Source organism: Cervus canadensis, chromosome 7, assembly GCF_019320065.1.
Source record: "Cervus canadensis isolate Bull #8, Minnesota chromosome 7, ASM1932006v1, whole genome shotgun sequence".
Taxonomy (NCBI): Eukaryota; Metazoa; Chordata; class Mammalia; order Artiodactyla; family Cervidae; genus Cervus; species Cervus canadensis.
This window is the reverse complement of record NC_057392.1, coordinates 28,914,425-28,938,104: the sequence shown is the minus strand read 5'-3', so window position 1 is coordinate 28,938,104 and position 23,680 is coordinate 28,914,425. Positions and strand designations below refer to the sequence as shown.

At 44.3% G+C, this 23,680-nt stretch overlaps 1 protein-coding gene and 1 pseudogene across 1 annotated transcript; both read left to right on the top strand.

The window, feature by feature from the left end:
* Positions 1–8,508, top strand: LOC122444723 (collagen alpha-4(VI) chain-like). Its single transcript, XM_043473372.1, has 2 exons — positions 1–1,200; positions 8,470–8,508. The coding sequence occupies exons 1-2, from the start codon at positions 757–759 to the stop codon at positions 8,506–8,508; spliced, it is 483 nt and encodes a 160-aa protein (XP_043329307.1). The 5' UTR covers positions 1–756.
* A 1,903-nt stretch (positions 8,509–10,411) lies between these two features.
* On the top strand, positions 10,412–20,653 carry LOC122444722 (annotated as a pseudogene).
* The last annotated feature ends 3,027 nt before the right edge of the window (positions 20,654–23,680 follow it).

Here is a 23,680-nt window from a genome sequence, read left to right as displayed (position 1 = left end):
AACTAACACACACAATATTAATACTTAATTACTAATATTACTATGTTTTGCTATATATATGGTTTAAGATAGGTGTGTATATACATATGTGTGTGTGTGTATAGTTTCCGAGTAGCTCAATGTATTATATTTAAGTTCAGTACAGTGTGACTCAGCACTCAAAAGCAAGGACACAAACATAGTTCTTGATCAGAGCCTGAGACAGTTCAGTCTGGAGTTGGTGGAGTGTACAGGCTCTTTATTATATCATATATATTATAATAATATAAATTTTCCTATTCTGGCATTGGGGCGGGGATGCCGTTTCCCATATCACCTCATGACCCAAGATGTCTGTCAATCTTCAGCCAGTAGGTAAAGGAAAGGAAAAGTATACTTTTTTGGAGTAAGATGCTATCCCACTGAGAAATGTAGCCTTTGTTGCAGGCAGCCACACACCCAGTCAGAGACTGGGGTTCTTTCACTATGGGCAAAAGTGGGGAGTGGGTATTGGAGAGCAAGCTGAGGTCTCTGCCACACTCAGGCGGGAGTCACAGAGGCTTGAATTTCTCAGAGGAGATGGTTTTCATATTGATGCTGGCAAACATGTCTTTGCCTATGTCAATTAACAATGTCCTCTTTTCTCTCCCAAATCATTTCCCTTCCAGCGTGTTCAGCAGGTAAATAACATTTGTTAATATTCGTTCTGGCCTTCACCCATGTCTGGGCGTTTCCAAATGCCAGGTGTTCCCGACCGAGGTGGTCTTCACCTTGGACATGTCAGATGACGTCTCCCAGTTGGATTTTGAGAGGGTGAGAGACATTTTACTGTCTCTGCTGATGAAGATGGAAATCAGTAGGAGTAACTGCCCCACGGGTGCCCGGGTGGCCACTGTCTCCTACAGCAATGGAACCAGTTACCTGGTTCGCCTCTCTGATCGCAAGGGGAGGCCCGCGCTCCTGCAGGCGGTCAGGGGGCTCTCGCCGGCAGGCTCATCTGGCAGCAGGCACCTTGGGGACGCCGTGAGGTTTGTGGCTAGACACGTATTCAAGCGCGTGTGTGCAGGCCCTCTTCTGAGGAAGGTGGCCGTGTTCTTCCAGGCAGGCTGGACCCGGGATGCAGGTTCTATCAGCACTGCCATGCTGGAGCTCAGCCTGTTGGACATCACTTCTGTGGTCATCACCTTCACGGAGGACCACAACCTCCCGGATGCCCTGCTGGTGAGTGGGGGACTGAGGCTGGGCAGGGGTCCAGGGGTTAGTGCTTAGCATGTGGGGAGTGAGAGCTGGTCAGAGGAAGAATTCTCCAGAAACTGATGTATATGTGTGTGGGGGAGACAGGTGCAGGGATGTCTCATTACAGACTCGGCTGCCAGTGTTACTGCTGGTAGCCAGTGGCCATCCTTGAGTATATACTCCATGCCATGTGCCTTTTAAAGAGTCTTACTGAATTCCCCTCAAACTCTATAAGGTAGATGTCATTGTAGAACTCCTTTTCAGAGTTAAGAATACTGAGGCTTAGACAGGTTAAGTATGTCTTCAAAGGTCAAATATCTTGTTAGGTGCAGGCTGATTTTTATCTAACTTGAGAGCCTGTGCTTACCCACTCTGCTAACCTGTATGATGAGGCAGGGGACAGGGCAGGCAGTCCACAGACTGTAATTTATCTTCTCTATTTTACTTGGGGTATAAAACCCATGGGGGCTTCCCTGGTGGCTCAGTGGTAGAGAATCTGCCTGCTAATGCAGGAGACGCAGGTTCAATCCCTGAGTTGGGAAGATCCCTGGAGGAGGAAATGGCAACCCACTCCAGTATTCTTGCCTGGGAAATCCCATGGATAGAGGAGCCTGGTGGGCTACAGTCCATGGGATTGCAAAAGATTTGGGCGTGACTAAGTACTCAGCACATGCACTCTTAAAATCCATATCCATATACAAAGTGGATAAGGGGTGCTTATTTTAAGGATGCAGCAAGATGGATTTTCATATGTGTTAAAAGCCCAATGACGAAGACATAGTTCAAGATAACTGAATACTTCAGGCATTCTGTATGTTTCCTCCTATGACCTTTCCAGCTTCTGTCACCATTGAATGGTTTCATCTGATCTGGTCCTTTGTGCAGATGGAATCTGACAGCATGTCTCTCTTTGTATCTGGCTTCTTTCACTCAACTTACTGTCTGTTCTCTTGTTCATCCATATAGTTTAATTTTTTATTGAGTAATTTTTTAAACCTAAAGTTCTCTAGTGTTGTATGTATATAGCACATTTTATTTTTTGAAATTGAAAGATAGTTGATTTATAGTTTTGTGTTTCAGGTATATAGCTGATTCATACATATATATATATATATATATATATATATATATGAATATGCATATCATATATATATATGTATATGAGTCTTTTTCAGATTCTTTTCCATTATAGATTGCCCCAAGGTGTTGAATATAATTCCCTGGCTATACAGTGGATCTTTGTTGTTTATTTGTCTTATATACAGTAGTGTGCATATGCTAATCCCAAACTCCTAACTTATCCCTCCTTCCTTTCTCCCCTTTGGTAACCATATTTTAGTCTTCTACATGTACCACAATGTATTCATCGATCTAGTCTCTAAACTTTACCTTTTAACTAAAACCCATGTAAAACCTTCTTATGGGACATCTGGGATGATTTATAAGAATGAAAGACGATTTCCTTCTTCAGTGATTTCAATAGGCTGATGCATATAAGTTGGAGCTATGTTCCATTGTCAATATTCAACTGTTTCTGACCTGCAAAAATGGAAATGTCATATGGTTCAATATAATTGCTAAAAATGTCATCTGTACTAGACTCTTTAGCTTTCTCTGAAGGTTGGGTGTGCAGTTTGTGTGGTAGGTGAGAGATTTTGTTGACATAGCTGTGAACATACTTCTAGGAATCAATAGGTAAAATTGTGACAGCTTGTGAACTGTTGAGAATGATGGACAAAATATCTTTAGTTTTCAGAAATTAAGTTAAGATACTGAGGATTAGTCCCTCTTGCCTCCCAGGATGTCTGGGCAGGAATGGGTAAGGGATGGTGGCAACTCTCAGTAACTGCCTTGAATCGATTAGTAAAGACAGAGTGAGACAAGTTGTTCTTGTTCAGTCACTAAGTTGTGTCCAACTCTTTGCTACCCCATGGACTGCAGCACACCAGGCTTCCCTGTCTTCCACTACCTCCCAGAATTTGCTCAAGTTCATGTCCATTGAAAGTGAAGAGGAAATAAAGAGCCTTTTGATGAAAGTGAAAGAGGAGAGTGAAAAAGTTGGCTTAAAGCTCAACATTCAGAAAACTAAGATCATGGCATCTGGTCCCATCACTTCATGGCAAATAGATGGGGAAACAGTGGCTGACTTTATATTTTGGGCTCCCAAATCACTGCAGATGGTGATTGCAGCCATGAAATTAAAAGATGCTTACTCTTTGGAAGGAAACTTATGACCAACCTAGACAGCATATTAAAAAGCAGAGACATTACTTTGCCAACAAAGATCTGTCTAGTCAAGGCTATGGTTTTTCCAGTGGTCATGTATGGATGTGAGACATACATACATTGGACCATAAAGACAGTTGAGTGCTGAAAAATTGATGCTTTTGAACTGTGGTGTTGGAGAAGACTCTTGAGAGTCCCTTGGACTACAAGGAGATCCAACCAGTCCATCCTAGAGGACATCAGTCCTGGGTGTTCATTGGAAGGACTGATGCTGAAGCTGAAACTCTAGTATTTTGGCCACCTGATGCAAAGAGCTGACTCATTGGAAAAGACCCTGATGGTGGGAAAGATTGAGGGCAGGAGGAGAAGGGGACAACAGAGGATGACATGGTTGGATGGCTTCACCGACTCAATGGACATGGGTTTGGGTAGGCTCCGGGAGTTGGTGATGGACAGGGAGGCCTGGTATGCTGCGGTTCATGGGGTTGCAAAGAGTCGGACATGACTGAGCGACTGAACTGAATTGATGTCCATTGACTCAGTGATGCCATCCAACCATCTTATCCTCTGCTGCCCTCTTCTCCTTTTGTCTTCAATCTTTCCCAGCATCAGGGTCTTTTCCAATGAGTCAGCTCTTCATATCAGATGGCCAAAATATAGGAGCTTCAGCTTTAATATCAGTTCTTCCAATGAACATTGGGGGCTGATTTCCTTTCAGATTGATGAGTTTGATCTCCTTGCAGTTCAAGGGACTTTCGAGAGTCTTCTCCAGCACCACAATTCAAAAGCATCAATTTTTTGTTGCTCAGCCTTCTTTATTGTCCAACTCTCACATCCATAAGTGACTGCTCTAAAAACCATAGCTTTGACTGTACGGACCTTTGTTGGCAAAGTTATGTCTTTGCTTTTTAATATGCTGTGTAGGTTTGTCATAGCTTTCCTTCCAAGAAGGAAGCTTCTTCTAATTTCATGGCTGCAGTCACCATCTACAGTGATTTTGGAGCCCATGAAAAGAAATCAGTCACTGTTTCCATTTTCCCCTTCTAGTTGCCATGAGGAGATGGGACCAGATGCCTTGACCTTAGATTTTTTTAATGTTGAGTTTTAAGGCAGCTTTTTCACTCCCCTCATCAGGAGGCTCTTTAGTTCCTGTTTGCTTTCTGCTGTAAGAGTGGTATCATCTGCATATCTGATGTTAATATTTCTCCCAGCAATCTTGATTCCAGCTTGTGATTCATCCAGCCCAGCATTTCCCATGATGTACTCTGTATGTAAGTTAAATAATCTACAGCCTTATCAAGGTCCTTTCCCAATTTTGAACCAATCAGTTGTTCCATGTAAGTTTCTAACTGTTGCTTCTCGACCTGCATATAGGTTTCTCAAGAGATAGGTAAGGTGGTCTGGTATTCCCATCTCTTGAAGAGTTTTCCACAGTTTGTTGTGATCCACATAGTCAAAGGCTTTCTCCTAGTCAATGAAGCAGAAGTAGATGTTTTCCTGGAACTCTCTTGCTTCCTGTATGATCCAACAAATGTTGGCAATTTGATCTCTGGTTCCTTTGTCTTATCTAAACCCAGGTTGTGTATCTGGAAGTTCTCAGTATATATACTTCTGAAGCTTAGCTTAAAGGATTTTTAACATAACCTTGCTAGCATGGGGAATGAGTGCAATTGCCCAATAGTTTGAATATTCTTTGACACTGCCCTCCTTTGTGGTTGGAATGAAAACTGACCTTTTCCAGTCCAGTGGACACTGCCGAGTTTTCTAAATTTGCTGACATATTGAGTGCAGCACTTTAACAACATCTTCTTTTAGGATTTTAAATAGCTTAGCTGAGATTCCATCACCTCTACTAGCTTTGTTCATAGTAATGTTTCATAAGGCCCACTTGACTTTACATTCCAGGATGTCTGACTCTAGGTGCGTGACCATACCACCCTGGTTATCCCAGTCATTCAGACCTTTTTTGTATTGTTCTTCTGTGTATTTTTGCCACCTCTTCTTAATCTCTGTTAGGTTTTTACTGTTTTTGTCCTTTATCATGCCCATCCTTGCATGAAATGTACCCTTGATATCTCCAATTCTCTTGAAGAGATCTCTATTCTATTGTTTTCCTCTATTTCTTTGCATTGTTCATTGAACAAGGCCTTCTTATCTCTCCTTGCTTTTCTCTGGAACTCTGCATTCTGTTGGGTATATCTTTCCTTTTCTCCCTTGTTTTTGCTTCTCTTCTTTTCTCAGGTGTTTGTAAAGTCTCCTCAGACAACCACTTTGCCTTCTTGCATTTCTTTTGCTTTGGGATGGTTTTGGTCACCACCTCCTGGACAATGTTAGGAACCTGTTTCCATAGTTCTTTAGGCACTCTGTCTGCCAAATCTAGTCATTTTAATCTGTTTATCACCTCCACTGTATAATCATAAGAAATTTGATTTAGGTAATACATGAATAGCATAGTGGTTTTCCCTACTTTCTTCAACTTAAGCCTGAATTTTGCAACAAGGAGCTCATGAAATGAGTCACCGTCAGCTCCAAGTCTTGTTTTTGCTGACTGTATAGAGCTTCTCCATCTTTGGCTGCAAAGAATATAATTAATCTGATTTTGGTATTGACCATCTGGTAATGTCTATGTGTAGAGTCATCTCTTGTATTGGAAGAAGGTGTGGGAAAGGGATTGTTGGGAAGGATTTGTTGTTGTTGGAAAATGGTGTTTATTATGACCAGAGCATGTTTTTGGCGTGGTTCTCCCCTTCATGTATCACAGCCTTGAAGTGGTGAAGGGGCTTGCATAATTCAATGAAGCTATGAGTCGATGCCATTCAGGGTCACCCAAGATGGATGGGTCATAGTGGAGAATTCTGACAAAATATGATTTTCTGGAGGAGGGAAATGCAACCACTCGAGTATTCCTGCTGCAAGAACCCCATGAAGAGTACACGAAGACGAAAAGATGTCACACTGAAAGAAGAATTCCCCAGGTCAGAAGGTGCCCAACATGCTACTGTGGAAGAGGGGAGGACAGTTACTAATAGCTCCAGGAAGAATGAAGCCAGTGGGTCAAAGAGCAAATGACACTCAGTTGTGGAGGTGTCTGGTGGTGAAAGTTAAGTCTGTTGCTCTAAAGAACAACATTGCATAGGGACCTGGAATGTTAGGTCCATGAATCAAGGTAAGCCGGACATGGTTAAGTAGGATATGGCAAGAGTGAACATTGGCATCTTAGGAATCAGTGAATTAAAATGCCTTTTTGTACTGTTCATGGGGTTATTGCAGCAACCAGTGAACTAAGATGGATGAGTATGGACGAATTTAATTCAGATGACCATTATGTCTGCTACTGTGGGCAAGAATCTCTTAGAATAAATGGAGTAGCCCTCATAGTCAATGAAAGAGTCCAAAATGCAGTGCCTTAGTTCAGTGTCAAAAAAGACAGAATGATCCTGGTTCATTTCCAGAGTAAACCATTCAATACCACAGTAATCCAAGTCTATGCCCCAACCATCGATGCCGAAGAAGCTGAAGTTGACCAGTTCCATGAAGACCTACAAAACCTTCTATAACTAACACCAAAAAATATGTCCTTTTCATCATAGAGGATTGGAATGCAAAAGTAGAAAGTCAAGAGATACCCAGAGTAACAGGCAAATTTGGCCTTGGAGCACAAAATGAAGCAAGAAAAAGGCAAAAAGAATTTTTCCAAGAGACAAGTTATGCCTTATTATTTTTATTTTTATTGAAGTATAATTGACTTAACAATATTTTACTGGCTTCAAGTGTGTACAACATAGTGATTCAATATTTTTATACATTACAAAATGATCACCACAGTAAGTCTAGTCATGATATGTCACCATGAAAGATATTGCATAGTTACTATCTTCCCCATACTCTACATTTCATACCTGTGAGTCATTTACTTTGTAATGGGAAGTTTGTACGTCTTAACCTCCCTCACCGACTTCTCTCATCCCCCTACACACCCCTCTCTGGCAACCACCTGTTTGTTTTCTGTATCTACAAGTCTTTCTGTTTTGTTACATTTGTTCATTTGTTAGATTCCACACATGAGTGAAATCAGGTTGTAATTTGTTTCTCCATCTGATTTAGTTCACTTAGCATAATACCATCTAGGTCTGTCCATGTTGTTGTCACATATGGCAAGATTTCATTCTGTTTATGACTGATAGCTCATTGTGTGCATGTGTATACATATCTCTCTCTATGTGTGTGTGTGTATGTGTATATATATATATCTGTATGTGTGTGTGTGTGTGCATGCGCATGCAATGTGTTCAGTCACTCAATCGTGTCTGACTCTTTGTGACACCATGGACTGTAGCCCACAAGGTTCTTCTGTCCATGATGTTTTCTTATCAAGAATACTGGAATGGATTGCTATTTCCTACTCCAGGGAATCTTCCCAACCCAGGAATTGAATCCGTGTTTCTTGTACCTCCTGCATGGGCAGGCAGATTCTTCACCATTGTGCCACCTGGGAAGCCTATATATGTATATAGTCCCCTCTGTCCACGGATATATATGAAAGTGTGAAAGGGAAAGTGTTAGTCACTCAGTTATGTCCAGCTCTTTGTGACCTCATGGACTGTAGCCTGCCTGCCAGGCTCTTCTGTCCATGGAACTCTCCAGGCAAGACTACTAGAGTGGGTAGCCATTTTCTTCTCCAGGGGATCTTCCTGACCCAGGGATTGAACCTGGGTCTCCTGTATTGCAGGCAGATTCTTTACCCTCTGAGCCACCAGGGAAGACACACACACACATACACACACACGACATCTTTTTTATTCATTCATCTGTTGAGGGATACTTGGGTTGCTTCCATTTCATAGCTGTTGTAAATAATGCTGCCACGAACACAAGTGTGCATGTATCTTTTGTATCTGTATTTTGTTCTGTTTGGGTAAAAACCCAGAAGTGAAATTGCTGGATCATATGGTAGTTGTATTTTTAGTTTTTGAGGAACCACTATACTGATTCCACAGTAGCTGCACCTGTTTACATTCTCACCAACAGTGCATGAGGCTTCCCTTTTCTCCACATCTTCACCAATGACTGTTCTTTTTTTGACGATACCATTCTGACAGGTATGAAATGACGTTTCATTGTGGTTTTGATTTCCCTGGTGATTAGTGATGTTGAGCATCTTTTCATGTATCTTTTCATACGTGGCCATCTGTATGTTTTTGGAAAAATATTCAGGTCCTCTGCCCATTTTGTAGTCAGGTTGTTTTTTCAATGCTGAGTCATATGCATTCTTTCTATACTCATTGGATATACGATTTGCAGATATATTCTCCCCTTCAGTGGTCTGCCTTTTATTTCTGTTGATAGTTTCCTTCACTGTGCAAAAGCTTTTTATTTCACTGCCAGCTGAAAGGTACTTGCATCTCAGTTCTATCCTTTTTTGTTGTTGTTGTTGTTCCACTCTCCTCTTCATTCCTTAGACATATTCTTGTCCCAAGATGCTGAGGAATCACTCTGTGCCTTAAATTTAACATTTAGGAAGGATGTTAAGCAGTACTTGCTAGCTCAAATGTAGCGAATGACCTTGTTTCTGGTGACATTGGCAAGGAGATAAACCATAAAAACAATAATCACATCCTCAGAGCCTTTTAGAAAATCCTCATTTCTTCACAACTGGGCAGATTGCATCCCATAACCTCCCCCACTCTGTGCTTTATCCTTTGTGGAATTGAGTTAGGAGAGTGAGAATATCCTGTAATTTTCCTTCTGAATCATCTGCCTGAGGGCTCCCTGTGGTGATCTGTGGGGCTTTTTGTCTTTCATCTCTATGTTATTTTATTTTTTAGAATAACTTATTATTCTAATGCTTCTCAAAAAATGATGGTTGTTCAATTTAAAATGATTGTCTTAACTGATCCCCTAATTTCTCAGTCCATTTAAACATGCTTGGAAGTTGTGGGGCATGTTGGCAAGATTTCTTAAGCCATCCATTTTATCAACCTGAGCTCTAAATAAAGCAGTATTATAACACTTGGGCTATTTGTGTCGAATCCCATTAAGAACTGTCCAGTTGTCTTGTGTCCTAAAACATAAGACTTAATTTGCACCCCCTTTTAAAGTCTAAAAATGGAGCATTACAGGGGAAATGCAACTTGTGTGCCTCATTTTAAATTTCATTTTTCTTTATGAAAAATCTAGCATTTGTTCCTTTGAAACAATAGCTTTTAAAATAGCTCACATTTATTGATCCAGGTGCTATTCAAAGATCTTCCCATGTATAGATTCATTTAATCCTTACAACAATTCAAATAGATAACTGATGTTTTTTCAGATGATAAAACTGAGGCACAGAGAAGAAAATAAGTTTCTCAGGGTCTGGAATCCCCATTCACAATGAGATTTTAATCCAAAAGTCAAAAATAGGAAAATAAGATAATCGAGAAGTTCTCAGCTCCTCCTGCATATTAATTAGTTTTATCTATACAAGAGAAGGAAATGGCACCCACTCCAGTATTCTTGTCTGAAGAATCCCATGGACAAAGGAGCCTGGTGGGCTACAGTCCATGGGGTCACAAAGAGTCAGACTGAGTAACACACACACACATACAAGAATACTGTGAGAAAGATTGATGAACTGGCTCTATTTCTCTTTCTGTGTATTGCTCTTAAAAAAAAATTCCTAAGAATTGGCTATCATGGAGACAAAAGCCATTAGCTGTAGAAGATGAAAATATTAACAGGAAGGCCAAAGGGATTTGGTGGGGCGGGGGGTGGGGTGTAATTTAAAAATGGTATAATTTAGAAGTCAGAAAAGTTGCAGGAGGACATTCATCTTCTTTTTTTTTTTTCTGAAGGATCTGCTGGGTTGTCCAGACACACACCCAGAGGCCATGGATGACCTGTTGCTGAGGCCCTGTGGGCTGCTGGTTTTGACTAGATTGTTACCACCCAAGAGGGACCACCAGGATCAGAAGCCAAGGACAGGAATTAAGCAGTGAGGCTTTAAACTCCGGCTTTGCCCCTTGTGTAACCTGGACATGTGATTTGTCAGTGGTGCTTCAATTTAGTCACATGTGGAATGGGGATAAACTCACAGATTTGCTGTGAGAGCTATAAGAGGTAGTGTTTACAGGGACATCCAACACTTTCTGTGTATACAGAATGCAGGCCATTGTTACTGCTGTCTCCTCAAGGGCATTCATTACCAGTGCGCCTTTGCCTAGTAACTGCATGTGAAATTGGAAAGCTTCCATTTATTTATAGCACCTGGGAAGTTCCAGCCACCATGCTATATGCTTTTTGTGCCTTGTCATCATCATTCCACACTCCCCAAGGTGTGTTCACGGGACTAGCAACCTATCAGGCTTACCCAGGTTTGCAAGAAATGCCAAATCTTAACCTTTCTCCCTGACCCAGTCCATCAGGCTCTGTATCTTTAATGAGATCCCCTCATGGTTTCCATGAATGGTAGAGTCTGAGGGGTCTTGGGCTGATCCTCATACTAATCCTGCAAGTTAATTATGATAAAACATTTCCCAGAGGAAGTGAGGGAAGGTCAGAGCTGAACTGACTTGTTCTAAATGACACAGTCTTGAATCCGCACCCTGGAGGTCTGATTCCCGGGTTCCTCTCTGTCACTCAACACCCCCAATCCAAGGTCGGCTCCCAGCATTTGCTGGGATGTCCAGGAAGAGCCAGCAGCTTCATGGCATTCCTGGTGGGGCCATGTCTCCTGCCTGGAGCTGAAACGAGATGCCAGATGGTTTCTAACTCTGCCTTCCTGGGGTCCCATCATCCCTTCCTCAGCCCACGGTGACTCCTGCTTCTTAGCACTTGCTTCCTTCCCCTCTTCTCCCATCTGCCCGAGCCAAGAGCCTCCTCCAGCTCATTCCCAGGAAACAGCATTGTCCTGTGGCCTCTGGGAACTCAGCTCAAAAGCAGTCAAGAATTGATTTGAACCTTGTGGGTTTCTTGAGCTCAGGGCCCACAGAGTGTTCTTTAATGCTGGGGTCTGAGGTTTGAAGGTTGTCTGTATCCTTCAAGAATGTTATCTATTTTAAAAAAAGAGAAAGTTTATGCAAATCCCCGTGCTTTATCCTTTCCCGCCCCTCCCCCATGCACTATGTCTTTCAGTTCAGTTCAGTTCAGTCCCTCAGTCGTGTCCGACTCTTTGCAACCCCATGGACTGCAGCACGCCAGGCCTCCCTGTCCATCACCAACTCCCGTAGTTTACCTGTCTTTAAAGAGGAGAGTGGGAAAGTTGGCTTAAAGCTCAACATTCAGAAAACTAAGATCATGGCATCTGGTCCCACCACTTCATGGCAAACAGATTGGGAAACAGTGGAAACAGTGTCAGACTTTATTTTTTTGGGCTCCCAAATCACTGCAGATGGTGATTGCAGCCATGAAATTAAAAGACGCTTACTCCTTGGAAGGAAAGTTATGACCAACCTAGATAGCATATTAAAGAGCAGAGACATTACTTTGCCAACAAAGGTCCGTCTAGTCAAGGCTATGGTTTTTCTAGTGGTCATGTATGGATGTGAGAGTTGGACTGTGAAGAAAGCTGAGCACAGAAGAATTGATGGTTTTGAACTGTGGTGTTGGAGAAAACTCTTGAGAGTCCCTTGGACTGCAAGGAGATCCAACCAGTCCATCCTAAAGGAGATCAGTCCTGGGTGTTCATTGGAAGGACTGATGCTGAAGCTGAAACTCAAGTACTTTGGCCACCTCATGCGAAGAGTTGACTCATTGCAAAAGACCCTGATGGCTGGGAGGGATTGGGGGCAGGAGCATCACGTAGCTTGTGTTTCATGCTCCTTGTTGGTGAGATTTCCTTCTCTGGTGCTGAGGGGTGTCTGCAGTGGGGATCATGGAGCCAGGTTCCTCTTTTCACGTTGACATTCCCTCCCACAGGATCTCTCTGCTTGAGCCTTCTTCAGAATCATCTTGTCTACCTTACCAGCGACTGTGCCAGCAAGCCCGAAGTCAAAGTAATGAGATGTTAATGAATAACAGCTAGATGCGGGTAAGTCTAAAGTGAATCAGAGTTCCCCATACACCTCCACTGTGTCTTTGTGTACTTGTTCCCACAATTTGATCTTTGCAAGAATAGTAAAAAATTTTAAGTGTTATCATAAAAGCATTCTTCCTTGGAGTTTAAAAAAAGATAAAAGTTTTGTAGTGATTCCAATTCAGTTGGATTTGGTTGTTCTCCAGCCAGCAGAACAGCAGATGGAGGAGTTCAGCTGCTGTGAGCAGAAAGTTAACACCGTGTTTCGAACAAGGCGGATGCAGAGGACACTAATGAAGAACCAGGCTGTGTTGAGACAGGAAGAAACCTCAGCAGCATTGACTCCTACCCCAAATTCTGTTGTTGAGGAAATAGGCCAAAGGCTTGTCCAAGGCCACCCAGCCAATTCTGGCAAACCAAGGACTAGGACCTGAGTTCCTGACACCTAGTTCCATTGATGTTGCCTAGAACTTTTCCTGTGAACCTTTCCTTTATAATTAATGCAAACTTGAGGGTATGCTTGAATTTATTTGAAGTCTTTCATACTACCTCTAAAAGTCTCATCAATTTTGCATTTTATAAGACACTTTAACAATGTTTCCCATGATTTAAACATAATATTCCCCAGGTTAGCCTTTCCCCACAACTCTTGGAGGAAAGTCCACGCTCCCAGTGTGACCCCAGACTTCTCATATCTGCTGGAACACTGCTGTGGATCCTTGTCTCAGAAGCCTTCCAAGCTGCCTCACGTGGTTTCCAGGAAAACTGTTAATGTGCTACATCCATGCCGACACTGTTGTCTCTAATGCTTGGTGATTTATTACACCCACTTTAGTTTGGTTGACACTGATCTGATGACCATGTGGGATGGATCTGAATGTTGGGTGTTGGCAACTTCGCACTCACTGCTCGTGTCAGCCTCCTCCATCTGGCTGGGTGTTGCAGGGTTTCAGATGTGCTGCCTGTTGGAGTCTGTCTTCTCCTATCTCTGGGGGTGGAGGGTGTTGAGAAGAATCATGAATAACCACTGCTTATCTCTGGGCATCTGTGCATGCTGTTCCTTCACACCATAATGCTTCTTTGCCAGTTGAGGGTCGTCCTGATTCTCCCCAAAGTGCCAGATGTCATTATCCTTATCAGGTTCCCTTTATCCATCCACTTTGAAATGAATCTCCAGTTCCTATGTTACTAAAACGTGTTATGGGGTCTCTTTCTTTCTTGAAAATGGTTTCTCCATCCTTCCACTTAGGTTTTTAAGCTCTTTGAAGGTGTGACTCTGTCATTTTTGTCTCCAAATGGTTTGTTATGTCTTTTACCTAGCAGCTGTTTCGTCAGTCTTGGTTGACCTAAATGTCTGAGTCAGGAAAAAGCCTCATTTTGGATGGCTTTTAGCACGGAAGACTTAGGAATGTTCTCATGTTTGTTTTGTGTTATGAAAAGCTCCACTCTCGGTATTTCTTTCCCCACAAGGGTTTTTCCTTCAGGGAAGCTCAGTGTGAAGGATCACGCTGGGGATACACGGCAGTCCTAACAGAAAGGGTGAATGCTCTGTAAGAAGTGTGTGTTCCAGAATGTTCTTTTCCAAAGTAAACCCCACCCATCTGCTCCCTGAGGACAGGCATGACATCTTTGCATGCTGAGCACCTTGCCATCAGAGGAGGGGCCAGGTCTGTTTGGTCCCAGCCAAAGGGATGCAGGGGGCAGTGCTGACTCCCAGGGAGGTACTGTCCTACACGCTTTAAAAAAATGATTTATTTTATATATTTATTTGGCTGTGCTGGGCCTTAGTTGCAGCGTGCAGTCTTCCCTTGTGGAGCACAGACTCAGGAGCTGTGGTACACGGGCTTAGCTGCCCCACACGGGCATGTGGGGTCTTTCTCAACCAGGGATCGAACCTGTGCCCCCTGCACTGGAAGGCAAATTCTCAACGAGGGAAGTCCCTGTCCTACATGCTTTGACAGAGTGGAAAACCACATGGCCATGACTAAGCTTAGATCTGGCTCTTTGCAATCCACACCTCAATTCCTGAGAGAAATAATATGAAAGTGTTTCTAATCATTACAAGGTGGAAACCCTGCAAAGAGCCTGCATTAGTCAGAGCTTTCCTGCCCCAGTCTCAGGGGCTCAACACCAGAAAGTGTTATTTCTCCATCTGTCACCAGTGATGTGGGTTCTTTGGGGGTGTGGGTGAAAGGAAGGGTACTTTGCTGCATTCAGGACCCAGGCTCCTTCTGTCAGTGACCCCATCATGCCCTAGGGATTCAAGGCCTTTTCTGAATCCTCCACAGCTGGCTGGCAAAGGAGGCAGGGGAGCTCATGCATACCCTGGAAATGGCATTCACTGCTTCCACCTTCATGCTGTTGGCTAGACCCTGGTCATATAGTACAAGTGACTGCAGAGAAGGATGAAAATGTAGTCTCGTTTTCAGAAGAAGAGAGAATAAGTTTGTTGATTGTCTAGCCAGTTATCACATGGACCTTGCTGGATTCATTACTGTTAATATAATTTGTCTTTTAAACCTGATATCAGTTACTAAATTAATCATTATAGGAAAGGTTCTGTGAAGGAGACAAATAGATTTGCCATCCCTACAAAACCTTCCCTGATTCTCCCTCCTTCTTACCAGCTCTGGCCTCTCTGATGATTTCTGCCTCCTTCCATCCTCGTGGCTTATGACCTAGATCTGTGGCCATGTCCTTGAAGGGTCTGCATGTTCATGATTAATAACTCCCACCACACTGCATCACACACGGTGGACAATTGCTGAAGATTTGCAGAATTTATAGAAGACTGAAGCCTTAACTCCCTTACCCTTACTCCAACACAACCTGACGTTGGTTGAGTTTTATACACGTGGCCACACCTCATGTGCCCACACCGATGGTATAGTCCATCCTCCAGGTTAGGACTGGAGAACTAAGTGACTGTAAATAGCTGGACTAGAAATGCCAAATTATATAGACATAGAGAGGTACACGTGTTCTTTAAAAATATCGTATTAATGTTTTTCTCATCTGAATTGGAAGGTGTCTGAAAAATATGGCCTGAGATTTAGCTCTGCTAATGATAACCTCGTGTCTGTGTTGGCACTAGATGAATAGAAGCAACAGATTTCATCTGTATGTCTGGGAGGTGAAGAGCCAGCAGCATGTGGAAGGCATGGCCCACTGCACTCTCTGCTGTGGTAAGCCTGGACGGCACTGCTGGTGGGATTGATGTCTTCAGAGCAGGATGAATTAGCTGGTGGCCACAGGCCAGCTCTGCTCCACAGATGTGTATCAGTTTTTCTTAGGAAGTCAGAATGGGCTGGAGAGTCTCAGACACGGCATTCCCTTGTGGCCACAGTCAGCCAGAGATGCGCGGTGCCTGCCCTCTTTGGAAAGCAAGTGTCTGCTAGTGCCCCGCCATCCCGTCCCTCCCGCTCCCTAGCTTCTGATCCCAGCCCCTCTGCCTCCTTACCGGTCCTGCCAAAGCTCCTGGATATGCCTGGGTTCGTGTCCCTTCCTCACTGGCCCATTAGTGTGATGGGCAGACCACTGAACGAAGGTCAAGAGCCTTGAGTTCTCGGCCTGGAACTGCCATTGGCCACCAGCAGGGTCTCGGAGAGACCCCAGCTTCCCACACCTAACACCGGCCTGGACACAGAAAGAGCAGTGTTGCTGAAACCCACGCACGCCCACGTGTGAAGAGCTGTCCTGCACATCACCTCCCCTGGGGCCACCCCGAGTCCTGGACAGGAAAGCAAAAGGGGATTCTGTGGCTCCCTCTTCTGGATCCACACTAAGTCCTAAAACTGCCATGAGAGGCGTGGCTCTGAAAACCTGGTCAGATACAGGAACTGCTGTTTGTAGAGCTCGTTACAGCTGATGAACTGCTTTCCCGTTCATTATTTTGTTTGATGCTGCGGTCTCTCTGGGCCTCTACCCACTTTCTGCACAAGCGAAAACCCAGCTGGAGTTTATGGAGCCTGAGCTTTGACTACACAGGCATTGTTCTGAGCACTTACGTATATTAACTCATTTTAAAGTTAAAAACTGCACAAACAACTCCATAAGGGAGGTTTATTATTATGAATATCATTATCTCCGTCGGTGGAGAAGGCAATGGCACCCCACTCCAGTATTCTTGCCTGGAAAATCTCATGGACGGAGGAGCCTGGTAGGCTACAGTCCATGGGGTCGCAGAGTTGAACACGACTGAGCGACTTCACTCTCACTTCCACTTTCTATCTCCATCAGACAGATGTGCCCCAGGTCACACACCCAGTAAGAGGCCGGCCTGACTGTACCAAGTAGGGGGGCTGTGAACCTAGGGGTTAGGAAGCCATGTGGCCCAGTGGCTAGAAACATTAACTGTGGAATTAGATGTACTCTCAACTCTTCCTTCTGAAAACCAGGCATGTTTATTTACAGCGCCCATCTGCTGGCCGAAGTCAGCCCCAGGCAGGCAGGCTTCAGCAGCCGCTCTCCCTACTGAGTGCGGGAAGCATGTGTGCCTAGAAAGGGAAGGGACACGTGGTAACCCGGCTTCTCCTCCGCAGATCAGTGCCTCCTGGCCCCGGACTGCGGGCAGGGCACTCCCAGGCCCCTGCAAGTGGACGTGGACGTTGCCTTTGTGGTGGATGGCTCTCGCGGCATGGGCGCCGACCTCTACCGTGCAGCCTTGACCCTGGTGGATGCCGTGCTCGAAGAGCTGGAGGTGGCTAGGCAGCCGAGCGCGTCCCCCCGCGGAGCCCGCGTGGCCCTGGTGACACACACGACCCCCGGCTTCTGGCCTGGAGGGGGGGCGGGCCCCCGTGCTCGAGGGCTTCCACCTGACCACGTATGGCCACCGGACGCAGATGCAGAGGAGCGTCTGCGAGGCCGTGGGCCACCCCCTGCGGGGAGCACCCACCCTGGGCCATGCCCTGGAGTGGCCGCTGGAGAAGGTGCTCCTGGCTGCCCCGCTGCTCCGGAGGGCTCAGGTCCTCTTTGCCATCGTGGCCAGCGAGACCAGCAGCTGGGACAGGGAGAAGTTAAGGACTCTATCCCTGGAGGCCAAGTGCAAGGGCATCACTCTGTTTGTGCTGGCCTCGGGCCCAGGCGTGGGGACCCGCGAGCTGGCAGAGCTGGTCCACGTGGCCAGCTCCCCCTGGGAGCAGAACCTGCTGCGCCTAGAAGGGGTCTCAGAGGTGGAGGTGACTTATGCCCTGGGCTTCACGTGGGCCTTCCTGAACCTCTTAAAAAGTGAGCAGATGGGGATGCCGGGTAGGGTGGGAAGAGGCAAGCACAGAGCCTGGCATATGGGTGGGTGGGTACCCATGGCACCTTCACCCTTGCTGAGCTGTAGGCTGCCCCGGGGTCTCCACCTCTAGGGGAGACCCCAGGGAGCACCCCGCTTCCTGAAAACCCTAAGCTATGTTGCCCTGACACTGTGCCAGGCTTAGTGTTGGCTTCTTGTCTGGTGGCTGAGAGGCCTCGGGTTTCCACGGAATCTTTTGATTTTGTCATTTAGCAGAACGAGGATAAAAATCTCTTCCCTATTTGTGAAGCCTGTGTTCAGATATGTGCGTGGAAGCAGCACTGTGGTACATGCATGAAGCACAGTTACTGTTATTACTGTGTCCAGGGATCCAGAATACACTGCTATGGAATGGTGCTGCTCAGATTTTAACATGTGCATGCTTTTCCCGGGGATCTAGTTAAACTTTGGATTTTGATTCAGTGGGTCTGAGCTGGGGCCTGAGAGTCTGCATTTTTCAAAAAAATTTCATTGGAATATAGTCAGTGTACAATGTTGTGTTTAATTTCTCTGTGCAGCAAAGTGGGCAGTCTGCGTTTTAAATAAGCTCCTGGTTAATGCTGCTGCTGCTGGTTCAGACACCAGGAGTTTTCAGGGACTTGCTAGGAAATGAGGGAGACAGGACAGGAATCTGAAACCTCCCATCTCAGGTTGGAGCGCCAGTGAAAAGTGCTGTGACCGTGCATCTTGGCCAGAATTCTTTCCTGTATCCTGTTCTACTTCCTCACTTCCAGTCAGAACAAGTTGAATGAGATTTATGGGTAACTGGCACCAAATCTGTATCCTAGCATGATGATGGAGATGGTTCGGTTGGAGAGTGGGTATTATGCTGGTCACATTTGTAGGAGTTTGTCTTGGGCTTTGTCCAACTGTGCATAGTACCAAACAACTCATGTGTGGGTACCTCCTTGGGACATGGGAGGCCTTCTTGGTCTCTTTGCTGGGAGACACCAGTTTCTCAGTTTATAAGTGGGTATGACATCCTGTCACATAAAGCTCCTCTGTCACAGAGAGAATAAAGGAAGTCTGATGGACACCTTAGAAGTATAGACACAGCACTTGCGCCTCTGTAACTTGAGAGACATGGACATTAATGAATTGGTTCTAGTCTAAGCTCTGCCACTCAAGAGCTGTGTGATTCTAGAAAGGTCAGTGAACCTTGAGATTCCTTACCTTTGCAAAAGGTGGAAGAAAGAATTGTAACAGGTGACTGAAGGTTTAGTGATTCTTTGAGGGAGAAGGAGGCTAGAGGATTATTTTTCTAGTCTGTTTTAATTTCATTTTACATGTTTTATTACATTAGGTTGCATTTCATATTTTGTTCTATTCTTTTATGTTATAGTTTTATTTTATATTGCTTATACAATAGAATTCATTTTAGGCTTTTATTTTTATTTTTTTTTCACATTTTGTTTGTATTTAATTAGGTTAATTTTCACACATTAATGTATCTATAAGTCTTTCAAAATTATCTCAATTATCATTAAATTGATTGGTGTTCTTTTTTTTTCTCCCAATTATTTTTATTAGTTGGAGGCTAATTACTTTACAATATTGTAGTGGTTTTTGCCATACATTGACATGAATCAGCCATGGATTTACATGTGTTCCCCATCCTGAACCCCTCTCCCACCTCCCTCCCCATCCCATCCCTCTGGGTCACCCAGTGCACCAGCCCTGAGCACTTGTCTCATGCAATGAGGTAAAATAGAGCACAAGACCAAAACGTTATCCATTAAGACATAAGACATAAAATAAAATCAACTAAAGTATACAATATACAATGAAGCAAAATAAAGTATGACAAAATAAAATACAAAACAAAGAAGTCCATTGACATAAAATCAAAAAGATGTAAACTCAAAGCATAAAATACAAAAATAAAAATTTATACTTTGAGTTTACATCTTTTTGATTTTATGTCAATGGACTTTTTTGTTTTGTATTTTATTTTGTCATACTCTATTTTGCTCATTGTATATTGTATACTTTAATTGATTTTATTTTATATCTTAATGGATAACATTTTGGTCTTGTGCTTTATTTTACTTCATTTTATTTTTGAGTTTCGTACTATTTTGTGCTTTATTTGTTGTGATGTTTTATTTCATTTTTAGGCGGCACTAATCAGTACCCACCTCCAGAGCTCACTGAGCAGTGTGGGGGCCCAAGATGAGGGGACACCCCGCTACAACCCACCTTGCCTGTCAGGAGGTAGGCTGAGGGCAGGGCCGGGCTTGTCCCACGGTTCTGTGTCCTGCAGGGACCGTCTCCCTCAGGTCACAGGCAAACCAGCCCTTGACTCAGACCACTGGGGTTCAGATGCTCCTGTGTTTGATGATTCTGATATGCTTTGATTTCTGTTTCCTTGTTTTTCAATAGTAAGAGTAATACAGGACCGATAAAATTCAAGGAGCATATAAGTGTATTAGAGCAAACAGTAACAATTTTCCTGTTCACTGCATTTCCCATCCTCTAATCCCACGTCCTGGAGGTAAAGTTGATAGCGCTAAACATATTATTCTGATGTTTGTCCCAGTGACCCTGCAAACCTAGGACAATGGCTGGTTTGGTAATGGAGCCGTCAGCAGATACCCAAGTCTGAAGCCCCCGAGCCCAGAGGTGCCAGGTGGGACTCACCCCCTCATTCTCGCAGTCTTTTCTTTCTGTGCAGGTTGCCCAAGCGCCAGTGTGGCAAATCTGGCCTTACTGATGATTTGAAAGCCCTCGAAGCAAAAGACTCTTTTCAAGAGGAGGATAGAGAAGCCGCAATGATGTCTATCACTCAGCAAGAAGCCCTTGAGAACTATGAAAAGAGTGGCTACGATGCTGAAGAAAATCATCAAAAAGATCCAGCAAAACTGAAGAAAACTGGAAAAGAAAGAAGTCCAGGCAATGTCTATGGTAAAAACACAACTACTTCTTGCTCCTTGGGTTGAATTTACCTTTAAAAATCTTTACTTAAAAAAAAAAAATCGTGTACACTGTGTTAGCATGCAGACCTCAGCTGTTTGTACAGTTTGCTTACAAGAGCACAGATCTGTGTATGCAGCTAAAAATAACTGGTTTAAGGAAACAGTAGAAGGCTGACTTTTATTTGACTATAAATCTGGAGCTAACAGAAGCTGTCTCAGGGAGTGTTACAGAGTCTCACCCCATGGAGTGTCTGTACTTCATTGTGGAAACAATGATCTACTGCAGAAGTGGTGAATATACCCTTGACCTTGAGGGAAGATGCTCTGGCTTGTAGAAGACTCCTTCATCTGTGAGTGGCCACGTGTGTTCTGACCGAGTTTAAGGAACATTTTAGATCCATCTACGACAACTGTGCTTCCCTGGGGCTCAGACAGTAAAGAGTCTGCCTGCAGTGCGGGAGACTGGGGTTTGATCCCTGGATCAGGAGGATCCCCTGGAGAAGGGAATGGCAACCCACTCCAATGTTCTTGCCTGGAGAATTCCGTGAACAGAGGAGCCTGGTGGGCTATAGTCTATGGGATCTCATAAAGTTGAACAGGACTGAGCGACTAACACTTTCACTTTTCAAGGCAACTGTAGCATCAATTTTGGATTACAGCCAATGCCACTGCCACCTCTTACATGGGATCAACAAGTTAAGCCAAACAGTAAACACATTAGAAAGAGATCTGAGGGCATTTGGTTCTGAAGTTTCTAAAAGGCAGGGAAAGGATAGCTGAGAGTTTCTAGTGAGTGGTATGGTCGGTCTCGCTTAGATTAGATGAGAGGTCACCCCCCAGAGGTTTTTGAATGTGCCTGCATGATTCTGTCTCTGGTGCTCTATCTAGATGGCCATGGAAAAGTTAATTACTCTCTCTGCAGCTCAGTTTTCTGATCTGTAACATGGGGATTATGTGAGTACCTACCTCATGGGGTTGTTTTGAAGATGAAACTTGATAATATGTTTGCCACACAGTAAGCATACGAGCTAGCTGTTAAGATGCCGATATGTCATATATGTCTTTTCCAAAGAAAACACATATCCAGAGGAAAGGAAAAACTAGACAGACACAGAAATAGTAGGCAGGTCAGTAACGTTTCCCCTCCTTAGGCTACACATTAACCACAGAAAAACTTATCTTGTTGACTCTTCCGCTTTTGGTGTATAATGTCTGCCAAGTGTGCTAAAGGTTACTAAGGCAGTGGTTTTCAATCTTGGCTGTAAATGAGAATCATCTGAGAATTTTTAAGCATTCTCACCGCCCAGGCCTCATCCCAGCACAATTCAATCAGAATCTCTAGGTGTGGAACTGAGCTGGTGATTCCACCGAGCAACCGAGAGTGAGGAGCATGGCCCAAACGAATCCTTCCCCGCAGAATCAAGGTGAACAGGGTGGAAGAGAGCTTCCTCGTGATCAGATTCAGTCCTGTTCGCAGGGGCGTGAAGGCTTCCAGATTCCCCTGGAGCTCTGTTCCTTGGCTGCGGCCAGGGCCCTCCCCCACTGCATCCTAAGGCTGTCCTGTGCCTTGACCTCCTCCTCGCCCTCCTTCCTTCACATCTCCTCCTCTAGCGCATGCCCTGTTTCCTTGTTTGCAGAAGTAAAGGCAGCCAAGTGCAACCTCCTGCAACTCCCTGCGTAGCTGACAGCCTTGCTCCCTGCCCTCCAGTCAGAAGAAAGAGCTGTCTCTGGTCTCCAAGGGAGTGCTGAAAGCCATCAAGGGACCAAAGGGCTTATCAGACCTCGCTGACTGCAGTTCCTCGGGGCTGAATCACTGCGACCCACTGCCTTCCTCGTCAAGTCCTCTCCTGTGTTAGCTTCAGAGATGACACTCATTTTGAAATTTATTCTTTGTTTATTTTTTAATGGAAATATAGTTGATTTCCAGGGTTCTGTTAATTTCTGCTCAGTGACTCAGTTATATATATATGTGTGTGTGTGTGTGTATTCTTTTCCATTATGGCTTATCACAGGATGTTGAATATAATTCTCTGTGATTTATAGTAGGACCTGGTTGTCTATCCATTCTATATGTATTAGCTTGCATCTTCTAACTCCAAACTCCCAGTCCATCCCTCCCCTAACCATTTTCCTCATAGCAAGAAACACATAAAACCACAAGTTCTATGACCAGCAAACTTCGACTCTTTGTGACCCCATGGACGGTAGCCTCCCAAGCTCTTCCATCCATGGGATTCTCCAGGCAAGAATACTGGAGTGGGTTGCCATTTCCTTCTCCACGGGAACTTCCTGACCCAGAGATCAAACCCAGGGATCGAACCCGGCTCTCCCGCATTGGAGGCAGACGCTTTAACCTCTGAGCCACCAGGGAAGCCCGCATAGAACCACAAGTCTGTTTTCTATGTATGTGGGTCTGTTTCTGTTTCATAGATGATTTTATTTTCATCATATTTTAGGTTCTACATATAAGTGATATCATACAGTATTTGTCTTTCTGATTTATTTCACTTAGTATGATAATCTGTAGCTCCAACTGTGCACATGTGTCTGAAGTTGCTTCAGTCGTGTCTGACTGTTTGGAACCCTGTGGACTGTAGCCCACAGACTCCTCTGTCCTTGGGATTCTCTAGGCATGAACCCTGGAGTGGGTTGCCATGCCCTCCTCCAGGGGATCTTCCCAATCCAGGGACTGAACCCACATCTCTTATGTCTCCTGCATTGGCAGGTGGGTTCTTTACCACTAGCACCACCTGAGAAGCACCTAGGTCCAATGCTGCAAATGGCACTCATTCCTTTTTATGGCTAGTATTCCATTGTACCCATGTATCTTATTTCCTTTACCCATTCATCGGTTGATGGATATTGGGTTGTTTCCATGTATTGGTGAATTGTGAAGAATGCTACTTGTGAACACTGGGGTACATGTATCTCTTTGAATTATATCTTTTCTCAGATATATTGCCCAGGAGTGGGACTGCAGAAACATATGGCAACTCCGTTTTTAGTTTTTTTGAGGAACCTCCACACTGTTCTCCATAGTCGCTGCAGCAA